Below are 23,290 nucleotides of genomic sequence, written 5' to 3' on the forward strand. Positions count from 1 at the left end.
ATATATAAAGCAATTATACAAATACTGCATATAGCAAGTATTAAGAGGTTGTGACCAATAACGTTCAAGAGTTTGTCAGTAATTGAATTAGTGTTATTTAAGTAAAATGTTTACTCATATCGCCCTTTAAATACAGACTAATTTATCTCCGATAAATTATAAATAGTTGTTTAGGAAAAGTTTTATTTATTTTCAATATAATGCCAAAGATGTGAAATAAACTTTGGTGATTAAAATGAAAATTTATATACAAAACTATGGAGATCTGCATTTCTAAAACATTAGTATATGATGGGCATTCATTGGATCATGGAAGTCACTTGGAGGAAAACACACATCAATATAATATCATGTCTAATGAATGTTTTCGTTCCCTTTCTGTCATTTATTAAACCCTGACGAAGGCCTACAATTTTGACCGAAATGTCTGCACACATTAAAGCAATAAATTACCTAATTGTGTGTTTCTTTCCTAACTGCATCCCGAACATTTTCTTGATTAGTTAAACATTGTTATTGTAATTTATTTTATTTTTAAAATCTTTTTGGAACTTTTTTTAATTGTTAGGTTGAGTTGCAGTAATTGTCAAATCAAACTGTAATAATTTAGTATCAAAATTTGTAAAAATGGATAATTATAAATTGTAAAGAAAAATGTTTGCCTGAAAAGCAGTTGAAGGTCCGTTCCATATCAAAAATGTTTCCTAGCGTGTTCTCAGCCCAGATAACTGTTTCACCAACATTGGGAACTGCCTATAGTTTTCAGTTTCTATTGGAACTCTATCTGACCAAAACCATAAAGTTGAAAAAGAAAAAAAAAAATTATGATATCTTTCCTTTAACTTCGTAAAAATATATATGCCGATGAAAATCTTTTCCAGTTCTATATAATTGAATTTTGGATATAATTTCAACATTTTTATCTTAATACAAGAATGTGAAAGACATAAGAGGGTAGGAAAAATGTAAGTAAAATGTTTGCTGAAGTTGTGTTTTGAATGGTATAGAGAATTGTAATTTGACATGGTTTCAACGTGTGTTTTATTGAGTAGAATAAAAGAACTATCTGCAGAGAGACAGAGAGAGCCGTAAAAGTTTTATTAGTAATAATTTCAAAATGTTCTACAGCAGCAGTTCCTCAACTTTTTTGGTTATGGCATCCTTTTTGGGCTTAGAAAATTTCTTGGCACTCTTGTTGGGCAAAAAAAAATTTCACAGCACCCTAGATGAGCTAAAAAAAATATTTGCTATTTCAATTTATTTATTTTTTTGTAATATTTTGAAAAATTGGCATTCGCTTGCAGCACCCCTGGCATACGCTCAGAGGACCCCAGAGTGCTGTGTCACCCACTTCGGGAACCATTGTTCTATAGTGTATAAAACACTTGACCTATTTCAGTCTGTAGAGCATCCTCTGTTAAGTGATGCAAAGGCATTATTCTTATAATAAAGATATAAAAAATGAGTCAACTATGAAAATTAATCAAAATTATTATTTTATGAGTTATGGTGCTAAACTTTTTCATGAGTGATGTATAGATTGTTGAACCATTGAATTTATAGTGTGGGCTTAAATTTTTGCACACTTAGTGACAGAAGAAAAAATTAAAAACTCATTACCACAAAGGTTGGTATTATGAAAATAATATCTCTCTTATTGTTAGTTGATTGAAGAACATGTAGATGGCTTACTTCACAGTGGTGCTTAGTACATTTCCGTTAAGTTTAGGAAAAATAGATTTAAAGGTTCTCTCTCTTAAAAACATTACAACTTTTCAATTATGTTATCTTACTGAATTAAGGTGCATCTGAGTATATAATATGCTTTTATATCTATCACATCTAAATAAATTTATAGGCATACTCCCAAATGTTTTGTTACTACATACTTTTTGTCATTACCACACAAGTAATTTGGGCATGGTAATAGCACACGTTTTGGCTTGTTAATGATATTTTGATGTATATTACTCGACAAATTCTGCTGTTAATGCGAGCTGTCTTACATCATATGATATTGAAACAGACTTTTTTACTTAATAATGACATTAAAATTAGAAGATAATTTGAGAATTACATAATCATACCTCATTTTTAATAAAAAATATAATTAAAAATGCTGACAGTGATCCTTTATGACTTACAAAGAATTTTACTAGCCTCTATCACGGGTAATGAAAGAAAGAATATACAAAATTAAAAAAAAAGTTTGGAATACTGTGTGGTAATCTCATTTTAGTAGCTTAAGAATTTATAAAATAAAATTATTCTTTAATATTTTCATTTTTACTTTCACTTATCTTTATGTAAAATATATACTAAGAGAAAGCATTGTGATTATGAAAAATTTCGAATACGAGTTTTCAATGGAAATATATGTTTTAAGATCTCTTTGGTCCAAATTACCTAGTATCACAAAATAATATGTAATACAACTGACTGAGATATTTATAAAACTTAGAGCATCTGAACTGCTCATAGTTTTAGAATTGCCCATATGCTTAGGACTTTGCAGCTACTTTTAAACTAAAATTGACTTGCCAAAAGTGCCTCTTTGATCATTGATTTTCATTTCTTTTTTTTTATTATTTCTCCAAAATGGATCTAACAATTTTTATTAAATACATCTTATCAGTGTAAAATCAAGTAGTCTTTAATATCACTAGGTGTTAGCTAGTAATAGTCTGAATGGGCATAAATTTTGAATTTTTAACATAACTTCCTCTAAAACTCTGTACCACCTCAACCCATGAAGGGTCTTGGGTTCATTGATGAATGAGCGATAATTTCAACAGCAAGTAGGGTGATAAGTGAAAGCTGCCCACCCGATTTTTAATATTTATTGTAAAGAAATGTTTCTTTCTTGAGCAAATTAGTTGAAAAACTACAGTTTAGACTGAACTCCTTGAACACAAGTTGTAATGAACTTAAACTTTTCCGAAAAATGAGAACCATCACTAAGTCTTATCAGGAATTACTTAACAGTGACAGAAAGAATTTATTCTGTTGAATAAATGGAAATTAGAAATATTAAAATAGTTAGAGATAATTAAAATTTATAGAGGTCAGGTTGTATTGGATGGACTTTATCCCGTGTAATAATATAATGGAGCTCTTTTTCGGTATATTTTCATTGTGAAAATATTGAGACTGGTTTGTAAGCAGTGATGGCAACTTTTGAATCTAGAACTGGATAGCAGATGCTAAGGACCGAAATGCTTGGTAATTATAGTTGAGGACTTTGAAACGGGTTATTGATAATAATGATAATGACTAAATGATTTAGAATCACTTCTCATATTGAAAAAGATGCCATATTTTGTTATTTTGTTAACAAATACACGAAGTTGAATTAAAAAATCCCAATATCTTCTATAACTTAACCCGGAAAACATATTAATATATTTTTTTTACTTTAATACAAAAAAGGGGAAATAGTTGAATTTAAATTAATTCAATAAATCAAACATATCAATATATGTTATCTCTTTGAGGTCAGAACAAAAGAGATCTTTGTTCTGGATCTATTTTATTTTCACTTAACAAATTTCTATTGATCAACACAATGTATTATAATTCAAAAGTATGCATTTTAATAAATAGGAAGTATATGTATGCTTCAGCTACACATTAATAAGAATGCAAATTTTTTAAAAAATTAGTTAATTTTTTTACAAAAATTGCATTCTGACTACTAAACTTTATTTTGATTGATGTTATATTAAAAATGAATTTTTGATGGTATTTATAAAATAAATACATGTTTTTTATTATTTGTATGAACTATAGATTTAATTTTTTGCATCTTTGCATGTAATTGTTTTTTGTTAGTATGTACCCAACTATCTTCATTGTTTAATTACCAAGAGGAGATAATAATATGATGTTTATGATAGAAATTTAAAAGTTCTATCTTTGTTACGAGAGTGATTGTATTTGTGCACAACATACTTTTTATATATGGGCAAATTAGTATATAAAGCTAATAATATATTATGGTATATTTTTTGTCTTATTTTCAAGAGGCAGATTTTTTTTTTTTTTTTTTTTATCTTTTTTCTCTACACTGCTTATAGTATGTATCTAAAAACAAAGGTTACTCTCCTTAACTTTGAGGTTTTATCTACCAATTCTTTTCTTTCATTTAAATGATTTTAAGTGGAAATTTATGTCGTACATCGAACTACTTAATTTGAGAAAAAATATATAAAACACTTGAATTCATTACACACGTACTCCATGATTGAAGAGCTGTGAAAAGAAATTGAGGGATCTAGAGGAATAGATTAATGGTAGTTGGACCCTTTAAAGTATAGGAGATCCTAAGGAGGTGGAGAGAGAGAGGATATGTTATATTTTATTGAAATGTTTTTAGAAATAAAATTTTCATTAAATCAGCTGGTGATAAACGTTTCATAGAATTGGAAAACTAACACTTCATTTAACTAACAGTAACATTTTTGATAAATGGAAAGAATTTCTTTTCACAATATTATTGAACTTTTTATGTTATTAACCTCAACCATTTCATACACCCATGTTGGCTTCTTTAAATTTCATATTTTTAGATTATTTTTGATTTTTGATTGAATAATTACTAATAAGTTAAAACATACTAAACAAATTGGAAAAAAAAAATCAATTTACTCTTATAAATTATGGCTTTGTTAAAAACTAAGTAGTTTTCTTTATGTCCTATTAAAACTAAAGATTGTGACTAAATTTGTTTAGCCACTTTGTAAACTGAAGACAACCCATATTGGATTCCTATTTTATAGAAAATTCATGTTTAATATGTCATCAAATGTTGCAGCGAACCCCTATATGGCGATAGAACTAATTTGATGCCAAGTTCTCTTGGAATTAATAGTCGAAGCATTTTCCTCAACTGGAAACAATTTTTTAATGGAAGGCAGTTTTGCAAGAATTTTCTTTAGAACATTCGAAATGTCCAGTACGAAGTAATCATATGTATACATAAATAATTAAGATATTTATAAAAAAGGATTAAAATTTAATTTTAATTAACAATATATATGATTTTAACATTAAAATACTGTAATGCATTGCTAGTAAATATTTTCTGTGGGTTTATTAAACACAAATTTAAAAAAAAAATTATAATTAATTGCTTGTTGCTGGTGATTTTTTAAGATTGTTTTGGAACCAATTAGGGTCAAGAGAGGACATTATCCTACAATTTGCCAATCTATTCTAGTCACAGTATGAAAATTCGAGATTAATTACATTAACTTGGCTTAAAATAAAAATCAGTTGGCCATATTCACTCTGGCAAATGAATAAACACCAAATGTTTCTTTTCTTAGGGAAATTTTGATTTAAAACATTCATCTTGTCTTTTAAAGTTGTTACTTATTTACAACAGTATATATAAATTATAAAAGCTATTCAGTACAATTCTTTCTTACTTTGGAATAAACCATCATTCCATATAAGTTGTTACTCAATAACTTTAAACTTTGTTCAGTTTGCTAGTGTTATTGGAACCAAATAAATTCAGTATATCTTTTACATGATATTGATTTTAAACATCTGTGCTGCAGCGCAATGGTGTGCTGCAGAGAGTCCGCAAGTGCGTTTCAAGAGTGTGGGGAGGGTCAAAAAGAAGTGAGGAAAAAAATAGAGGTAATTTAAACTGTAGTCTATACTTTTATTCAATTCATTATTAAACTAAAATGAGCACTTCTTAACTTCTTTATTTTTTTGCTGTTTATTTATTGTTTTCTTGGAATTAGTTGCTTTATTTAGTTGATTAGATATTTTATTAACAAACCTACCAAGGTTAAGAAATTATCAAAGTCACTGACCGACCTTAGTATATTAAAAATAAATTAATAATAATTGCAGGGTATTTAAGAAAGCTTGGCATTGTGGAGCACTAAGATACTTTCTTTAAAGGAATATGCTATTATAAGGAGAAAATTCATAATTTTATACTGAATTGCTATTTTATCTTGTAATGAATGCTCTGTTTTGAAAGATTATTTTTTCTTGTTTATTTGAATAAATATTATTTCGTCAAACATAAATGTAAATTTTAACATTTAAAAGCGAAGAGTATCAGAAAAGTATTTGCTCATAAAACAAAATATGATAACCCTTTTCTATTTATACTTAAAGATTTTGGCTTGATCATTTGATGGCATCAAATCAACATTATTTTGTAATATATATCCTCTTGCTTTATAAATCAAAATTGAAGAATATTTTATTTTTTATCAATACTCTTCTCCTTTCCTTATTGTTCTTATGAGATCTGAAAATTTTTCTGTTATTTTGCTTAGATGGTACTCAATACAATTCCAAACGTGTAGAGTAGGTTTCTTTTTGTCCTTCACTCCAATTGTATTTCTTTTTTGGATCTTTAGTACTCCATTTTTTCTACTTACCTCTGATTAGCCAATCTAAAGCCTGTCCAAATGGTTCTTCACTAAGCTACTTCCTGGAAATTTAAGCTCTAGTTATTTGACTCACATCAGCTTTCTCTATTTTCTTTCTTAACCTCCAAAAAAACTCCATCTCTTCCGAAGAGTTCAAGTGTTGGCATTTGGATTTCCCATTGAAATTAAAGCGAATCTTGGATGCATGCTTTTGTTAACAGTCATTGTGTCGATGGCATGGATTAGTTATCAAATAAGCTTTTTGTAAAACAATTTTTTTGTTTTCAGGTTCGATGCTTTCTTGGCATTTATTTTTGCCAGCCGGAGTAGAATCTGCTAACTACCACTATGTACTTCTTTATCTCTTGTTTTTGTTTTCATTAGCTGTTTTAACAAGAGATCCTAAAAACATAAACTCATTGACTCATTTGAACAGGTAAGATCCAATTTTCTTCCCCTTGAGGAATAAGATAACAACCACACAGTTTTATTTACTTTGTCTTAATCTTCATTCCTTTCTCTGTCACTTTTAAGTATGATAAATAATTTCTATATTGCTTGGGTCATGTAATTCGATCCAATTGATATTTACCATTCAAATATGCTATCCCTCCCTATTATCAAGTTCTATCTCTTTAACCCATCATTTGATGAAAAATTTTGTTTATCTATTTGTTATCTGAAGCAGATCTCACTTGTTTGCATTTAATCTTGCCTTTTTTTGTGCGTGAAAAAGTTGTTACTTGGGATTTAGGATATTTGTCCAAATATATCTTTTAATTTTATGTTTATTTTTGGCCTGCTTGAAGCCTATTGCATTCCATATTTAGCTGTTTTAGAACATGATTTTGGTAGATTCAGTATATCTCAGGATACTTTTTGGATTGACGAGCTCAGTTGGCTAAGGGTTCGGTATTTGATCCATTACAAACACCCCAAACCTTATACTCACAAATTTGTCACTCTAGCAGATAATGCAATAAACTGTTTCATCCTCCATTAACAGAATGTACAAAAAGGTAGTTGTGCCAAGTTGAATTAAAATATGTGTGTTGAGTTTATAGTTGCCCAACAAATCAGTGACCAGGGTCTATAAATCAATGTAATGTTTCTGTGTGATACTCTGTTCAATTGATGCTGGTTCCAAAGTTATGAGAATGTTCTCTAATTTCTTGGGCACTTTGTCAGCATCTTTGTTGCCTAGTATGCCAGAGTGTCTCTTACATTGTTGTATTGACCAAGATTGCTCCATTTAGGACTCCAGAGCTGTTCTTTATAACCCTTAATCTTGTAATGAAGTTATTAAGTATCCCAATCACCACCTAGCGATCGGTGTGAAATGTAATTTTACTACCTTTCAGCTTATCCTCCAATGGTTTCCTGGCACAGTCAATGATTGGTTATATTTATGATTGAAATACTGTGGTTTATTTACTTAGATAAATAAATATAAAAATATTCTTGTTTGAAAAGCCTGCAAAGTCTTTAAGAGCTTTAGCTCAATTTCCAGGTGCAGTGGTGTTAGTCCAAACATAACTTCCATTGAAATTGTTGGATTAGTTTTCATAGCTATTACCATCAAACTGGCCAATTTTTGTAGTTCAGTTGTTGTAGTGCTAATCCAATTTCTTCGTTTTTCTTTTGTGCCACCATCATAAAATTGTGTATAGTATCATTGGTTTGATGGTTGTAAGATGCAACCAATATAACATAGTTTGTTTGTTCCCTCCAAGTGTGCTTACAGCTCTTAGGCCCAAAGACACTTGATAGGTATGTTAGTAATTGTATTTTGTGGTCTGAGATAGCTTGGAAATATTTCACTTCCTTGCTCAGGATCATCTGGATCCTATTTGGACTCCAGTCCACCAAGCTGCCTGATACAGTATTGAGAAGATCTGGAAGTACTTTCGGATGCTTCCCTCCAATCAGATAGTGATGTCATCTGCATACTTTTGTATTAGAAGCCTGCAGTATTAAAAGTTGGCAGTCAGAAGTCAACTTCTAGATATCATAGTAACAGAAGTAGGCTAGACCCTGTATATCAGAAATGATCTGGAATGAGGCTCACAGAAAACTAATAGTAATGGAGAAAGCACACCTAATCCAGAGTTCTGAATGCTTTAATATCGATCTGAGAATCTTTTCCAGATTCCAGCATTGTGTTAATCCACTTGAAGGCTTTTGATTTTAAGTGTTTGTTCCTTATAATGTTGTCAATAACACTGTAAGGAGTTCTTTATAAAGCAGCTTCTATGACTCACTGGTGACATAACTTGATACCAAGTTATGTAATGCTTTCTCATAGAATGTGCTTACTTGGTTTGCAAATTGGTCTGGATATATTAGACATGTTGCCAGTAAATTTCATCTATTATGTCTCATTATTTCATGCCTTAATATCTTTTCCTATTTCTTCATTGAAGAGGATGATAGCTTAGGCAATTCATAAAGTTGTATTGTTGTCGTAACTTTTGATATATCCTAGTTTTTTGGATTACTGTACAAAAATCTGGCTTGCTGACATATATTTTTCTGGGAACCAAGAAAATATTCTTTTAAGAAATGAAAGTAAACAAACATTGTTTACATTGTATGTCGGTTATATTTTTCTCTACGTCAATCAAACACGTAGCCGCAAGCATAAGAAAAACCCCCAAAAAGTCCAAACGTTTCAAGTATTAATGAAAAAAACAAAACAAGTTTAATGGAAAAATATTTGTCAGCCATCCTCTAAGGTTCTGGGACTAAAAAAAACCTGGTGGAGGGCCAAAAATTACTACTACTACAAAACTTTCATTGCTAGTGTAAATTTCACCACCCTTAAGTATCCTCAGAGTCCCATGACTTGCCTGTTTCAACATAATTTCATTCATTCGATAAGTACCCTGAATATTTTTGACCTTTAGATAAAAATGCTTTGAGACTTGTCTTTGGATATCCTGGTCTGATTTGTGGTACTCCTTAAAAACTCTTGTTTATATATATTCCATCTGCCACACCTTTTAGTAGCATTGAACAACCTCCTATTAAGAATTCTTTGTTTGGCAAGATCTCTCTTCCACCCAGGAACTGCTGGGTGTGTTTTTGTGTTGTTAGGATCTTGTGCCTGCTATATGAGATCACTTATACCACCTGTACCTGTTCTTTTGTTCTACTAATGTTTAATAGCTGCAGTTTGACTCTCTTCTTAAAGTTTGTGTTATTTTTGACAGGAAGTTTAGCAGATCTAATTTAGCTTCTAAGTCTGCCTGGTTGGGTCCTTTATGACTTCCTCATGGTACTATTAAATCTATATCTTGTTTTAATTAAAAGATCTATCCACAGTAACATCGTACACTAATTTCATTGGACAGATGATATCAATTATAAATTTTTTAAATTGATATCCTTTTTTTCTGTTTAATTCTTTAACTATACTTCTGAAAGTAAATTAAATAAAGTTTAATTAACTACATTGTTAAACATTTGGGCATTTCGACTTTTTTTCAAATTGTGCTAAATTTAAATATTAGGCTGCATACTCAACAATTTTTTGCAGAATTGAAACCACTTCGAGTAACATAAAACCACTAAAAAATAAAATATAAATCCTCAAAGGAAACTGCTATCATTTGATATCTATCGTCTTTTAAGAAGTTTTTAAGAATTAAATTTATTTTTAATTAAACATTATAATGATTAATTATATAATGTAATTAGATTTATTAAATACAGCGTATTTATATAAGACTCCATGTAAATAAATGTATTCTTAAGTCCAATTTTTTTTTTTTTTTTTTTTAGTATTTTGATAGTGAACAACCTACACATTCACATAGTATTTTAACTTTCATTTACCAATTTTTTTTTTTTTTTTTTTATGAAATTTTATAATCTATAATCCAATCATTAATCTTCAAGACCAAATCTTGGATTAATTCATGTTATTTAATTAAAGTACCAAGCATTATGGTTGTGTTCCATATTAATGATAATATATATAACTGAAAAATAAAATTTTAGATAAAATAACATTTTACAACTTTAACAATCTAATTTTAACTATTCGCTTTGGAAAACAAAAACTCTAAAACCATTACTTTTTTTTTACAAAAGTAAAAAGGGTCAAAATAAAAAGTTAGTATAACATAACACTATTATTACTGAAATTTTACTAATGCTTGATTGTCCTTTTAAAAAAATATACATAATCAAATTCTAAGAAGTTTTCTTTATTACTACTTTTGGAGATAACTATTTAATCTGTCCTGTACTGTTGTCAGTAGTTTTAAAATTTTTTAGTATAATGATGAGAATATCTTTGAATTTCAAGTTTTAAAATATTTTTACTTGATTGCTTATTTATAAACATCATTCTCTTGAATTAGGTGATTAAAAATTAGCAAAATGATTTATCTATTTGTGTTATTAGATGGTCAATAAGAGTAATAATCATTAATGGGTGGTTCTGTGACAAAATCAAATAAATAAAATAATGGGGGAGTGGTAACGCGCCTGTCTGTGGACCCAAAGGTTGCGAGTTCGAGTCCCTGGCCCTATCCGGGATTTTTTAAAGCAAATAATTATACAATACTCACTCACAACTTCCCGCAGGCATTTGTGAAGGCCCGTTAGCCAATGGGTGGCAGTCACAAAAATAGGCGTGAGTAACAAACCCACCCCATGAAAAACCACATCATGAAACGCGTGATGTATTTCCTAAGTACATCCCGCGCGAGGCCTCGGACCTCCACAGTTTGTCGTGCCAATAATAATAATAAATAAATTAGCTTGGTTTGGTTTAATGATTTTGAAGAGGAATCTGCTATTATTTGTATAAATCAATAAATTATATTCAATTATTTAATCCTTCTGCATAAGTTTGTAAATTTTTTAATTCAATTATTAAACCAATTTAAAAACGAAACAAACTAGATGCAACAAAAACTTTAACAGATTCAATATAGACTTACATGCTTTTGTTATTATATTTTAAATATGATTTTTTTAAAGCTGTGCACATTTCATTTTCCTAATTTGTTGTTAATACACCTAGTTATATGCTAAGACATATTTTGTATCTAATCTATTTATCTCTAACTATTTAATTTGTTGTTATTGATGTGTTTTGTCTTGTCTGTGAAAATAATGATTGTTTTCCTATGAAGTGACATTAATGCCCATGCAAATAAACAAAAAATTAGCAGTACTTTTTTTATTTTTTCATAATTATTTATCAAGTCCTCTCTCTCTTCCAACCCCCAAAATAATTTTAAGACGTTCCAGGGTGATAAAAATTTGATTTTTTTCATGACATCTTACCTCTCCTTTTTTTTTTTTTTTTAATTAAGACTTAATTTAGAATAAGATGTTTTCAACCCATAAAAGAATGTTGAATAATAAAAGTTTTCATCAAAAAATATTTGAGCGGAATTAAAAAGTCTTGCCGGTTTTCTTTATTAGATTTTCCATCCATCCATACATCCATACATATCATTTAAGGTTTGCATATATTTTGTAAGTTTTATTAAGGTAAGTTCCAAAAGAACAACTATTTGAGGAACAGTATTTCATATTTCAGTATATTATTTTTAAGCTAAGCACTCTTGCACTATTAGCTTCACATAACTGACACCATTGTTGTACTTTTAATGTAGAAAATGTTTTTTGGCACAAAATTGAAAGAAATTATCACGAAAAATTGTACACCTGTAAAGCACAATGGACATACCTAGGTGTGTGTTCCATTATCTCTTATAAATATCTAGTGTAATTTATTTTCAGCAACACGGAGGAAGTTATACTACTACTCACTTCTATTATTAGAAATGTACTTTTTCTACATTTAAAATAAAATAAAATTAATCTCCATTATAAGATTTTCCCTGTGGAAAGCAACATTTTCTACAGTATTTATTGTTGGGATGATGTTAATGTAATAGTAATGTAAGCATTGCATGAAACATTCCAGATTATATCTAGGCCAAAGAATAATTTGGACCAAACAAAACTTGAATGTTTCACATCTTCTAGACTCTCTACAGCTAATTTACTGTTTTTAAACCTGTCTAATATAGCAAACCAGAACTTCAGGATACAGTAAACTGCTTCTTAGTATAATTCTAATGTTACAATACTGAAAATAAAAGTTTGTAGATCTTACTTCTTTACTTTTACTAGCTCAACTATCCTATGGTATTTATTTATCTTGATTTTTTTTAAATTTAAATAATATATTTATTGACATTTTATGCTTGTAACCTATGAAATGTCAGTTCTTGGTGTAAATTTAATTTCAATTTGTTAATTAACGTAAAAGTAATTAAACCACAACATTAATTTTAAAAGTGTGGACCAATTTTACTGCTTGATTATAGATGATTATAATGATGTGCATTCACCTGCCAATCAACAATTATATTTTTCTAGACCTCTGATAGTTTTCCTAAAAACTAATGATGTAATGCCTAATACTTTACAGGGATTATTTTCCTTCCAAACATTGAGCTTTTATGCTTACTTTAACATTGCTACAACTTAAGGTGAGTCAGGGCCTCCTGCACCTTCCTGTTAACTGCTATTTTTAGAATATCTATTTTTTATGACTGCTCTTCATTTTTTTAAGGGCAAGGATTTTTCTGTTTTTTTTATCTCCACAATTTAACTATCTTAGCTTTGGTCTTCCTCTAAAAGTGTACATCTTTTTTCTGTACATCTAATTTTGGAGGAATCTGTCTTGCTTTGATTTTGGTCACATGTCTGGCCCACCTCAGTCTTCCAAATTAATAAAAAGAACTATACCCAAATTGCTGTAATGAAACATTTCACTGCTTCTATACTTCTGAGATTTTTTTGCTCAGAGTACAGTAACATTTTTCCTGGCCATTGGCCCAGCATTCAAACACATTAGCTAATAAGAGGTGTGGTCTGTAGAGGCTCTTGTAAAAACCAAATTTTGACTGATCAAGTATTCAAGTATTTGTGTGTTTTCCAGTGAAATACATTTCTACCAATCTTAACTTCTAATCAATTCCTCAATAGTTCTCATGTTTCAAGATATGGTTCAATGTCTCTCCTGGACTGGTTTCTCTAAATTCATACTCCAGCTTTTATAAAAAGATAATTAAAAAAAATTTTATGTCGAGGAATTTGATAGAAGACAAGGTGTATATCTTAATTAATTAATTAATTAAATAAGATCACACATACCCATATTTAATAATTTTAACTCAAATAATTGGCATTTTATCCAATGCTTTAAGTCTTTTAAGCCCAGGGATTCTTTTCTCCACTCTACTTTTGTCCTTCTTGTTGCCAATCCTAAATACCAGCAAAAAGCCGTTTTCCCTAGAGTAACTGCTTTAGAAATTATAAAATTTATTGATTTTTTGTCGTATGGTAATTATTTGAAAAAAAAAAAAGTAATCAGCCAACTTTGTTTTTCATATTTACTTAAGTGCAGAGCCAGTTACAGATTCAGGCATTAATAAATAAGGATAAAAATCAACAATATATCCAAATTACCTTAATTTATAAATGCTGAATACCTTGTAAAAATTACTTTATAGTTATTGGCTATATCAAATTCTGTAGTATTAATTGATTCATTTTCTATTATTGACAGTTTACATAATGAAGAGATTGTTTTCAGATTCGTGGAAACAAAAATTGCCGCTCGAGGAAGATAAGAACTGAAGCTGTTCATGGAAGGAAAAATATCCAGGAATCTCTAACCGGCCTATCTGGTCGGAAGCTGTCTGAAAAGAAGAAGAAGAAGAAAAAGAAAAAGTTAAGAGATGAGGGTGGTTGTTCCTCTGGGAAAAGAAGAATTGAAAAAAAGTGTTGCTCCATAGAAACATCAAGAAGGCTGTCTATGGAGCATCGTAGAAAGAAACTGAAACCCAAGTGAACCTAGTGTATATTTTTTTATTACTGTGATTATGCTCTGAGTTTTGTCTCGGGTCAATTTTTTCTTAGCTTGGAGGGATAATTTTTTACACCCATTAGAATTAACTGCACAAAAATAATAGGAAGGATTTGTGTTTATATAAGCATATTTAATTTCATACAAGATGATATTAGCACCTTTGTAGTGATTCAATATTGTTAATAAATTTAATTTTGATTGTAAATGTTGCATGTTAATTTTAAATTAGTCAATAAATATCCGATTCTTGAAATATGTAGGTTATATAATTTGCTAAAGTCTAGAATGTGTTTTAGATATAGTAAATTGGAAATGTTATTTATTAAAAACTATACTATAACTTTAAAAACATTATCCAGACAATTCAACTACAATTCCATTATTATTTTCTTTCATAATAAAACTGAAATTGCCAAATATTTTTTTACTTTTTGGCAGATAATAGCAGTAAGACATAAAATTCTGAAATTTTATTTACAAGGATGTAAATAAGACTGAAGCTATAATAATCATTAAGGTTAACTTCATCAATTCACATTGATTCTAACTCATGTTTTTTTTAGTGTATATTTTAAAATATATTATAAGTTTAAAGATGACTGTTGGTGCAAATAAAACAAAATCATTAATGATAATTATTCTTATCTGTTAATCCTTTACCAATAGATTTTATTAAAAGTTTGCTGAATCTATTGACCTGTAAATCTGAATCACTTGTCATTCAAAAGGAAAATATTTTTTATATAATTACATTTGCATAAGTTTTACATTGGAATAAGTTAGTTCCAATTACCTAAATATTACTCCAGATTGATAGATGGATTGGTTATGACATTTCATTTAATGAGTGATGTATATGTGTTCAATATTTCAAAGTTAACTTGTGAACAATCCTATAATTAAATGGTTTTGATAGGAATTGTCCTATTATGAAAAAGTTCTTTAATAAATCTTTACTACTCTCATTGCCAGATGTGCTTTCAAATTTAATATGGACTTTAGTTTTTAGATTCATTAATTAATTGTTAGGAGGATTACATCATAATACAGATTATGAATAATATTTTGTATGCTGTATATTTCAAAATAGTCTTCTTTTTTTTTAAATCTTAAACTAGCTAATTTTTTTGACTTTTGTAATTATTATTATAGTTATGTTTATAAGTATCCATTAGGCTTGTTCCAATGATGAATCCTCAACTTAATAGTACCTACTTCAGAATTAATGTACTGTGCATGCTTTTACAATTTTTAGTTTAGAACTATCAAAATAGTTCTTACTCAGACATATGGATTGTTTTCAGAAATGGTTTTGAACTGAGCGTTTGTGCTGATCGGAACAAATGTCTAACAGTTTGATTATTGGTAGTAGAATCGTTGGAACACAAAACTGTACTGCTCATGCTTCTCACTGTTAAAAGTGGTCGTTGGAACAGACCTATTAGTAATGCTTAAAAGTATTTTACTGTATAAAATAATGTAAAATTGTCAATGTCTGAAGCACAAATATGTTTGTGTCAGTTATAGTTAACTTAAAAGTTTTATGTGCAATATTAAAAAATAGCTCTTGCTGTTTGAAAATACCTCTATTTATATTATAATAAATTTTAATAATTATTATTTATTAGTAATAAATTTTTTCTTTTTTTTTTTTTCAAAAATTCAAGAAAGTTTTATGTGCATTATTTTTAAATAAAACCTGACAAATTTATTTTCTTATTCTTCAGAATGAGAAAATAGGTTTTAAATAAAACCTATTTTAAATCAAGTTTTAAAACCTTTTTAAATCAGGTTTTAAATAAAACCTGACAAATTTATTTTCTTATTCTTCAGAATGAGAAAATAGGTTTTAAATAAAACCTATTTTAAATCAAGTTTTAAAACCTTTTTAAATCAGGTTTTAAATAAAACCTGACAAATTTATTTTCTTATTCTTCAGAATGAATAAACTCTTTGGGTCAGCTAAAGTGTTAATGGTAAGGCCTCATATCGCCACTCAAATTCAAAACTGTACCACTATTATTATTATTATTACACTGAGAGTCGGGAATCCCTTCCTCACTCCGACCCAATTGGATCTTTTGTGAGTTACCTTCTAATTCTTTTAATTTAATTATAATTCATTTGGGTTTGTTCTTCAGGTTCCATTCTGTCCTGTCCCCAATACTGTAATCTTCAGACGGCAAGGGCTTCACATTCACACAGAATGTGCTGTGCCTTTTCTTCGTCTTCCATACATAGATGGCAGGTGGAATCCTCCAGCAGCCTCATCTTCTTAAGATGATATTTTAAGGGGCAGTGCCCCGTGAGGAGTCCTGTTATTGTCCTCAGTTCATTTCTAGTAAGGTTAAGGTAAAATTTTGCTGTTTCTTCTGATATTTTGATGAAGAGCTTGGATTGTTTCATACCTGGTTTCAGTGTCCAATATGTTTCTTTCACTTTTTGTTCCCAGGAGTTAAATACTTTCCTGATTGCACTTCCAGATATGTTGCAATATGACTCATTTCTGATCCCTTCCTAGCTAGGGTATCTGCCATCTTGTTTCCTTCAATCCCCTCATGTTCTGGGGTCCACATCCAGGTCAGTTTATTGCCTCTTGCTAATTCCTTTAGTCTCTCCAGGAAATTCCAGACTAGCCCTGATTTTATAGCATAGGGCATTATTGCCTTTAAAGCAGCCTGGCTGTCTGATATTATATAAATCTTTTTTCCTTTTGGATTGTTTTTAATGTTTTCTAATGCCGCTATTTCTATTGCGTGTATTTCAGTTTGGAAGATAGTTGGGTATATTCCCATTGCTAGGGTTCTTTTGCGATTTGGTCCTACAACCCCAGCCCCTGCTTTTCCTTCCTTAACTGAACCTTCGGTATACCAGACCAATGCGCCCTTCTCAAATTTAGAGCCTCCTTTCCTCCACATCACTTTGTCTGGAATACATACTTTGAAGTTCTTTTCAACATCAAGTCTTTTGGGTAAATGGTCACTTAGAAAGCTCATCTATTCTTTACCCTTAATCTTGTTTAGGATCTTTAATTGTCCTTGATAGTTTCTTGGTTTATAATTCCAGTCACGTTCTATACTTAAGGCACTCATTATAGCTTCTTTTAGTATCCAGATGTGTAGAGGAGTTAAGTTCAGAATTGCCTCTATAGCTGCTGTGGGGCATGTTCTGATTGCTCCTGTCACACCTAGACATGCTATTCTTTGTACCTTTTCCAATTTTATTAGTGAGGTTTTTCCCTCTGTTTTCGGCCACCAAATTCTGATGCGTAGGTTATCATGGGTCTTATAACCCTTGTGTATAACCATTCTGCCATTTTGGGTTTAATTCCCCATTTTTTTCCAAATAAACTTTTACACATCCATAGGGAAGCTCTAGCTCTGTTTATATGGGAATTCCACTTGAGTTTCTGATCTAGGATTACTCCTAAGTACTTCACTTCTTTAGTGGTATTGATCTGTACTCCTTCCAGTGTGCAATATTCTATATTAAGAATCCTCTTCCTCGTAAAGGTTACAATGGTGGTTTTGCTTGGATTTATGCTCAATCCTTGTTCTTGGTACCAATTCCAAGTAACCTTCAAGGCTATTTGCATGCGCTCTATCAAAGTTTCTTAATGCTTGCATCTTATTATTATAGCCAGATCATCTGCATAACCTATAGTTTCAAATCCTTCATTTGTTAGTTTATATAGGAGACAGTCTACCACCAGAGAAAGAACTCCCCCCTGTGGACATCCTTTAGCTGTTTTTATCTTCAACTCTATTTCACCTACCTTTGCTATAATGCTTCTGTTTATTAGCATTATATTTCATTTAGCCAAGAGACAGTTGCTTCACTGGCTCCTTTCCTTCTGGTAGCATTACCTATTGTTTCATGTGAGGTATTATCAAATGTACCCTCTATATCCATGAATGGACACAGTGCCATTTCTTTATTATCTAGAGAATTCTCTATGTTTTAACAAGACAATGCAGCACTGAAATTGTTGATTTTCCCGCTTGATAGGCAAACTGATATGGATGTAGTGGGGAGTTCCGAACTATCCTTATGTATGCATCCATTACCTTTTCCATTGTCTATAATATAACTGAGGAGAGACTTATTGTTCTATGCGCCTTTGGGTCATCCCTAGGCTTGCCAATTTTTGGGATAAAAATTACTTTAGTCTCTCTCCATAGTGTTGGGATATATCCCATTGCATAACACCCTGAATATACCCAGTGCTTTAACAAGCTTTCTTTTCCCTTGTATCAGATGGGCAGGAATTATTCCATCCTCCCCTCCCCCCAGACGCTTTATATGGTTTAAAGGTGCTTATATCCCATGTTATTCTATCTGTTTGCCTCTTTCTGGACTCTTGTGTTTGGCCATGGGTATTTCCTTTCCCTTTTGGGCTCAACCTCTTCATTTACAAAGGTGCATTGAGGAAAGTGGGTTTTTAATAACTCTTACAGTGTTTCCTCTTGGTTCTCTGTATAAGTTTTATCTGATCTACAGATAGAGACAGGACCATTGTCCCGGTCTTTTTGGAGGACTTTATGTATTCGGGCAGCTGAGGATGAATCCTCTATCCCTTCACAAAACTTCCTCCAAGACTGTCTCTTTGATTTTCTAATTTCTTTATTATATTCTGTTAGGGCTTGTCTATACTCCTCCCATCTCCCTTGCCCTTTTGCTCTATTGAAGAGTTTTCTCGCTCTTCTCCTAAGATTTTCCAGTGTTTATTCCACCATGGTACATCCCTTTTTGTCTCTCTTTTCTTTATGGGGCAGCTTTCCTCATAGGAGCTATGGATTGGATTATGCACTTCAGTTGCTGCCCTTTCTAGAGATTCAATTGTTTCTATTGGGTACATTTCAATCCCTAGTTCTGAGGTTAATAATTCCTCATATAGTTTCCAGTTTGTGAGTACTGTCACTACTGCAACTAGGCCTTGTGACACACACTCTGAAATCACAAAATAATTAATGTTATTATTTATCATAATAGCAGCTCTTGGTCTATCTGGGTCTCTAAAATAGATGAGCTGACTTACCTTTGTTGAGAGTCCTTTAATCTTACCTCTTATGTTCCAAGGTTCCTGAAGCAATCCTATATCTATGTTATCATTAGTGAATCTCTTTGCTATTAGGGCCGATGCGCCTTTAGCATGATGTAAATTCACCTGTATTATTCTAATATATTCCATTTTTTTTTTTTAATTATCATTTCCTACCCAGAGGTTTATCTCTCTTTCCTGATCCTCTGGGTCTTTTTTTCTCTTCCCTTTTCCAAAGTTCTTTGTGGGTGGGCTTTTTGGCCTTATCCTCCCTTAACAGTGGGCTTCTCCCACTTTCTGCTACTCCAGTCAGAGGAGGTTTTGGTTCCGACCCAGCCCCCGAAGGCCCTGCCCAGCACTCGGACAACACATCGTCTGCCCGCCCGACAGGGGATCCAGAGGGCCCGGCCCCCCCTTACCTCCCTCCCTAGTAGCGTCGGCTTCTTAGCTCCACCTAGCAGCCTGAAATATGCCTCTCTTATGCCAAAGTATATCGTACCTTGTTCCCTGAGGGCCTTCAGCTGCTCTTTTTCTACTCCTACAACTATCTGAGTGCCTTTAGGGTTATCCTCCCTTTTGAACAGCTTCCATGTGTTTACCTTTAGATTGGATTTTGGTTATGGATTATTTTGAGGATCTCTTCCTTTGTATATTTTACTACGGGGAGCTCAACTATAACCAGCTTCTTTCTAGGAAGATCCTCCTCTTTAAGAGCCTTCAGTTTTGCTCCCTCCCATAGTTTTAGTCTGGGTGTATTCTCTATTACCCATTCTACCGTCACCTTGTTTACACAGGTTAATTGGAGCCACCCATGCTTCCAGTTAGTCCCATGAAATTGTGGGCACTTGCTGGGCTCTCCATTCAGAATGAGATTTATTATTTCCAGTTGGATGCTGTTAAATTTCTCCTCAATGAATCTATCCTCGGTGTAGTTTTCTGAGAAAATTCCTACCCTTATTCTTTCCATAACCTTACGGTAGGACATGGTTGGGGGAACTACCCCTTCACCAACCATTTGTCCTTCGGGCTTTTCTGAGGAAATATTTGTCCACTTTGGTTTTCTATCCGTTTCATTATTGGAAGTACTCTCATTTGATCGGGCCCTATGCCCCTCTTCCAATAGACTCTTATGGCTGTTCATGGGGTCTTTACTCTTTCTGATCGCCTCCACAGAATACCCATTCCTTTTTAGCCAGTCAAATCGCTTTCTCCTGGACCCACTCAATTTGATGATTGGACTAACGTCCTTATCATCTTCTTTGGTCTCAGGATCTTTCCTCCTTTGTTTCTTCTATCGTTACCTTGGGAGTTTCACCCTAATTGCTGGTTATTACGCCTTCCAACCTTGTTTGAGGCAGTGACTCCTCTATTTCTAAAGTATCTAATTTACTCTTCCATTCCCACGAGTAGCAAGGGATTTAAATTAAACAGTCACCTGTGACAGAGCCCCGCATGCCACAGGAAGGCTAAATAAAACTGGAGGTCCCCTGGTATCCTGAGTTCGCATAGTTCGACTGTTAACCCACAGCCATACATCCAAAACCTATGCTGTTCCACCTTGGATTGGGGGATATTTATTGACTTCCCAGTCTAGATCCACCATGTTTAGTATAAGCAGGGTCACCTCTTGCAGGATGCAGTTCTTCACCGCGCACGGACGGTCCTGATTGTAGTATCCTCAAAACCTTCACCTAGGCATCTTTGGTCTTTCAGCTACTCCCCTAAGACTGAGTGAAGGAAACTTCTCCCTTGAATTCTGTTATTCAAAAAACAGTCTCTATAAAATTTCACATTTTTTTTTAAGTCTGTATCTACACTAGATCTATGCAAAATTTGAATAAAATCTGAGATGGTAATGTAAAAGTATGTTCAGTTGATGCGGAATGATTCAACTAATTATCTCAATTTAGCTGAAAAGGGAAATTTATATATTTAAAATGGATTATTTTATTTATTGATAAAAATTGAGTGGTAATTGAATCAATTCTCAAATTGCATTTAGTATATTTCACAATAACCTATCTTTGAAAAATGTCTTCTTCAATGCTAACATTGTGAAGTTAAATAAATCATTTTGTTAAATTTTTAACTTTATAAATCTTGGGTTTATAATAATAACAGATTATAACAATAACATATCCTGGAAGATTATAAGTATCATTTAAACTTAGAACAACTGTGTGTATGGTGTAACCAAAGGTAGCTTGGAGCTGAGTGAGATCATATCCTTCAGTAGAGAATTTATTATTTAGAGTTATTTTTTATCCCATATATATTTTCTTTTTTTAATAACTGGTTTTATTGAAAAATAATCTTTTTGTAGTAAACAAATTTTTAGTTTAAAACAAAAAGTTGTACTTGAAAAAACAGTTTAATTCATTATAGTTATTTAGTATATCTGACATCCTAACATCCTGACTTATGCCATCCTCTCTTCATCCTTTGTCTTCCTCTGGTAGGTATGCCAGTTTTTTTTTTTTTTCTGGGACATTAAAAAACCTTTAGAAAATTCTTAAACTAACCGAACCCATAGAAATTATGGTTTTGTCAATTTACCAAAAAAATTCCAAAAATTATTAGTTTATATTTGGGTAACTTTTCAAGACTATTATTTATTTTGTAATATTTCTTTAACATTAATGGACTGATACACAACAATTGGGTGTTATTATCAAACTATTATTACATTATTTAAATATGTTTTGTTTTTTATGTATTTCCGAATGTTTTTAGTATATAGTGTCACTGTATATACTCTCTTCTTGGTCTAAACTTGACTTACCCTAATGTTGATTAAATAATTTAACTTTTAACTCATATTTTGAAGTCAAAATAAGAAAGAAAAAAAAGTAATAATTACTTCTGTTAATTCTCTCTGAGATGGGTTGCCTATTTTATATTCCCCCATGAAAGCCACATAATAATATCTGTTATTATTAATTTAATTAATTCTAAAACACTCTTTCACAATACTGATACTATTAGTAAATGATTTAATTTATGATTATTTTGGATACCATCATTAATAAAAAGATGTTTTTCAATCAATAACTATCTGTTTATACTATTCCTATTTTTTCAACAGTGTACTTTATATTCAAGGAAATTAGAAGACTGCAAAAATTTGGAAGACATCCTTGCTCCTATTGTTGCCCATGTATTCTGCCGTCATCAGTTAATGTATTTTTTATTTTTAAAAAACAACACTTCTTTCTGTTGTGTTACATTTTTACCCAGCTTTGTGTCACTTAGTATTTTGAAAGTTGCCGAGAACTAATATCCCTCTTAACCTTAAGTGCTCTCTGTTAATAAGCAAAATTCTTAATATAGACAAGCGAAAATAATGGAAAAAAAATCATGACAAGTCAAATAAAGAAGTTGTCAAAATTTCACCTTCATCATTAAAGAATACTGAGCATCTTCAATTAATAATAAAAGCCATAACAAACAATGATGAAACATTGTCTATAATATCAAGAATACACTTGATAGTCAGGGTCAGATTTGCCATCAGTAGACCAAAAGTCAAAGACATGACAATTTAAGTGGAGAGATGTAAATTTGGTTTTTAACATGTACTTTGTACAAATTGTGGCGTACTCTCAAATTTTTCTAAAAATTGCAAAAAAAAGAAGAAAGATATTAATTTTAGTTTTTTTTTTTTTTTTACTTAAGTACTTTTCATCATAAACAGTTAAATCTGGATGCTTTCGACTACCTAGTGATCGGTTTTAAATGACAGAAAAATAAACATTAGAACCCACACAGAAAATCGAAACATTTCTTTCACTAAGCATCATTTATTTCAAACAATTATGGTCTTGAAGAGGAGATAAAAAATAAATATCTACTGCCACTAAGCCTCAGGAATAAAAAAAGAAGTGGCCATTTGAATTTTTGAAAACGAAATAATAAATTATTTTATCGGAGGAATTGCGAATT

At 31.1% G+C, this 23,290-nt stretch overlaps 2 protein-coding genes across 9 annotated transcripts in view; one reads left to right on the forward strand and one right to left on the reverse strand.

Moving 5' to 3' along the window:
• Positions 1–14,512, forward strand: part of LOC106680985 (cytosolic carboxypeptidase-like protein 5) — a 32,962-nt gene extending 18,450 nt beyond the window's left edge. For 3 of the 8 annotated variants that reach the window (XM_014421059.2, XM_014421062.2, XM_014421061.2), the window contains 3 exons: positions 5,565–5,646; positions 6,690–6,837; positions 14,032–14,209. In XM_014421059.2, coding sequence (XP_014276545.1) covers positions 5,565–5,646; positions 6,690–6,837; positions 14,032–14,068 — 267 coding nt within the window. In that variant the 3' untranslated portion in view covers positions 14,069–14,209. Of the gene's footprint in view, positions 1–4,813; positions 4,962–5,564; positions 5,649–6,689; positions 6,838–14,031 lie in introns of those variants that run through there. The other 5 variants (XR_010843752.1, XR_001343174.2, XR_001343173.2 and 2 more) reach the window with 5 other exon arrangements.
• Positions 14,513–16,742: 2,230 nt separating this feature from the next.
• On the reverse strand, positions 16,743–17,303 carry LOC136796060 (ribonuclease H-like). The gene has a single exon (XM_067048624.1). It carries the CDS (start codon positions 17,301–17,303, stop codon positions 16,743–16,745), a length of 561 nt encoding a protein of 186 aa, XP_066904725.1.
• Between the last annotated feature and the right edge of the window lie 5,987 nt (positions 17,304–23,290).

Source organism: Halyomorpha halys, unplaced genomic scaffold (assembly GCF_000696795.3).
Source record: "Halyomorpha halys isolate HHAL.00 unplaced genomic scaffold, Hhal_1.1 Scaffold302.1, whole genome shotgun sequence".
In the NCBI taxonomy this organism is placed as follows: Eukaryota; Metazoa; Arthropoda; class Insecta; order Hemiptera; family Pentatomidae; genus Halyomorpha; species Halyomorpha halys.

Coding starts and splice junctions, on each gene's coding strand:
- LOC136796060 (XM_067048624.1), bottom strand. CDS start 17,303: ATGAGCTTTCTAAGTGACCATTTACCCAAAAGACTTGATGTTGAAAAG.